Source organism: Penaeus vannamei, chromosome 38, assembly GCF_042767895.1.
Source record: "Penaeus vannamei isolate JL-2024 chromosome 38, ASM4276789v1, whole genome shotgun sequence".
Classification (NCBI taxonomy): Eukaryota; Metazoa; Arthropoda; class Malacostraca; order Decapoda; family Penaeidae; genus Penaeus; species Penaeus vannamei.
This window is the reverse complement of record NC_091586.1, coordinates 18,646,947-18,649,446: the sequence shown is the minus strand read 5'-3', so window position 1 is coordinate 18,649,446 and position 2,500 is coordinate 18,646,947. Positions and strand designations below refer to the sequence as shown.

Sequence of the window (2,500 nt, the reverse complement as noted above, 5' to 3'; positions counted from 1 at the left end):
ACATACAAGATTTTGCTGATCCTTGACGACCATTGCCAAAGGCGGCCCTCGCTTCGTGCGTCAAAGCTTCGAAGCGAGTTCCCTTTCGGCAAAATGCTTGCATCTTTGCGCACTCCAATGACAGCGAGAGCTCCTACTCACTCCTGCCCGAGTCGCGTGACCAGATGAGGCTAGGCGGACTCTCGTGGGTCGAGTGACATGGAGTTCCTGCTGTGCTTACGATGCCCCTGCAAATGCCTCCAGCCGTCCTGCGTCAAGGAGATGGAGATGGAGGAATTGCGGTACAAGCTCCACCGGCAGAAGCGGAGGCGCGTGGCCCTCCAGCGGCTCCAGGAGCGCGAGGAGGAGACTCGGCGCGAGAGAGAGCGGGAAGAACAGAGGATCCTGGAGAAGGCTTTGCACCATCAGCATTTCCGGAGGATCTATAGGATTGACAGGGTGTCGCAGTCCACTGACGACGGCGAGACGACGTCCTTGGGATCCCGCGCGAGCATTCTGAGGAACTCTGAAATGATCGGTGCTGTCGGGGGCGTCCTGGGGAGCCAGAGCTCTTTGGAAGGCGCGGGAGACGGTGGAAGAAGGAGAAGGGGAAGTAGATTGGAAGGAAAAAGGATAGGAGTAGGGTTACGAAAAGATGATGATGAAGAAGGGGCACATGGAGGAACCTCTTATCCTGGTGGGACAGGGGGCATGCACACCCCTGGGAGTGCCATAGGACACTTGAATCTCGAGAGTGACTACCCCACGACCCCAGTCATCTACAGGAAAAACTCGAAGGTTACCATCGATGCCCCGCTGTCTCAAGAAGAAATAGATCAAGATCTGCTGGACTGCAGAAGGCGGAGGAGCTCCAGGCTTGCCAGTCTCCCCGAAGGCGTTCGCATACCGGCTTCGGGCGTAAGCGAACGCGCGCTCGTGAGGCCCCAGAGCCTTCTGTGTCAGCCGTCTGTCTCTCATCCGCAGCAGAGGCCAGACTCGGAGCTTGATGATGAGGACGACGACGACGAGGAAGAGTGCGAGCCCGAGAGCGAGATCGAGTCGTCCGACGAACGCAGACCCAACCAGCGGTTGTCTCTAGGAGTGGACAAAGACTGGCTCAAAGGACTAGAGGCTGACCCCCTGACGGGGAGGGCGCCAAACCAGCGCTGCTCCCTCATGACGTACAGGGACTGGCTCAGGGACGGCCAGGGGAGGAGCGAGCACCAGCGCATCACGTCCTGGCTGTGCTCGTCGGTGCCGCGCTGTCGGTCCGAACCGCGCCTTCCCCAGGCCAACGCGCGGGCCAAGAGCAACAGCCTCCTCGTCCCGAAGGAGAAGACGAACCAAAGAACTGAAAGGTCACACTCCAGGACGCGGTATCCTGGCACCACGCCCTCCTCCTCGGGCGCTAAAGCCGGCTCGGAGGTGAAGAAGAAGGGGAACTTCTTGAAATGGAGGGGAAGGGAGGAGGAGGCGGAGAGGGACGAGAGGGAGCACAGAGCCAGGGCGAGGAGAAAGGAAAAGGAAAGGCCAGAGAATATAAGAGGGAGAAGTAAAAGTAGGAGTGAACGCGCGAAGAAAGAGGGAAGGAGTGAAAGTAGGCAAAGGGAAGGGGGAAAGGAGAGGGGAGAAATTCTTGCGAACTCTTACACCAAGAAACCGGATCTGACTGCTTGCTCTCCTGAAGACTCGAAGAGGAGGGCGAGACGCAAGTCGAGGTCTCCGAGAAGAAGGAGCGGAGACAGACCCTCGCAGGAGTGCTCGGCGGCGTATTCGCGCCCTCAGTCTTTAGGTAAGTACACGTTTCTGATATATCTATCTATCTATCTATCTATCTATCTATCTATCTATCTATCTATATATATATATATATATATATATATATATGTATGTATGTATGTATGTTTATATATATGTGTGTGTGTGTGTTTGTGTGCGCGCACATACACACAAACACACACACTCATATATATGTGTATGTGTGTGTGTGTGTGTATGTAAATACATGTGTATATATATATGTATATATATATATATATATATATATATATATATATATATATATATATATATATATATACATACATACACACACTCTCACACACACACACACACACACACACACACACACACACACACACACACACACACACACACACACACACATATATATATATATATATATATATATATACACACATACATACACACACACACACATGTACATATATCTGTATGTGTGTATATGTGTGTGTGTGTTTATGTGTGTGTGTGCATGTGTATGTATGCATATGTATACATTTTAATATATCTATGTCTATATATTCTATTTATCCATTTTCTACATTCAAGGATTTTCAGCTTTATTACTGTAGTCACAAGGTTATTTATAAGCCTGTGTCTCTAATCAGCAAGTAACACAGACGGCGAAACCATACGCCAACATGATAAAAAGATGGCAACATGGATAAGAAACTCTTAAACAAACAAACACAAAGCAAATACAATGGCACATACATTT

The 2,500-nt window shown here is 50.1% G+C and overlaps 1 protein-coding gene across 1 annotated transcript in view; it reads left to right on the top strand.

Annotated features, from left to right (window-relative positions):
- The first annotated feature begins 198 nt into the window (after positions 1-198).
- LOC138859850 (uncharacterized) overlaps positions 199-2,500 on the top strand; it is a 4,263-nt gene continuing 1,961 nt past the window's right edge. Inside the window, exons 1-2 of the mRNA XM_070116147.1 lie at positions 199-1,508; positions 1,667-1,771. Coding sequence (XP_069972248.1) covers positions 199-1,508; positions 1,667-1,771 — 1,415 coding nt within the window. The remainder of the gene's footprint in view (positions 1,509-1,666; positions 1,772-2,500) is intronic.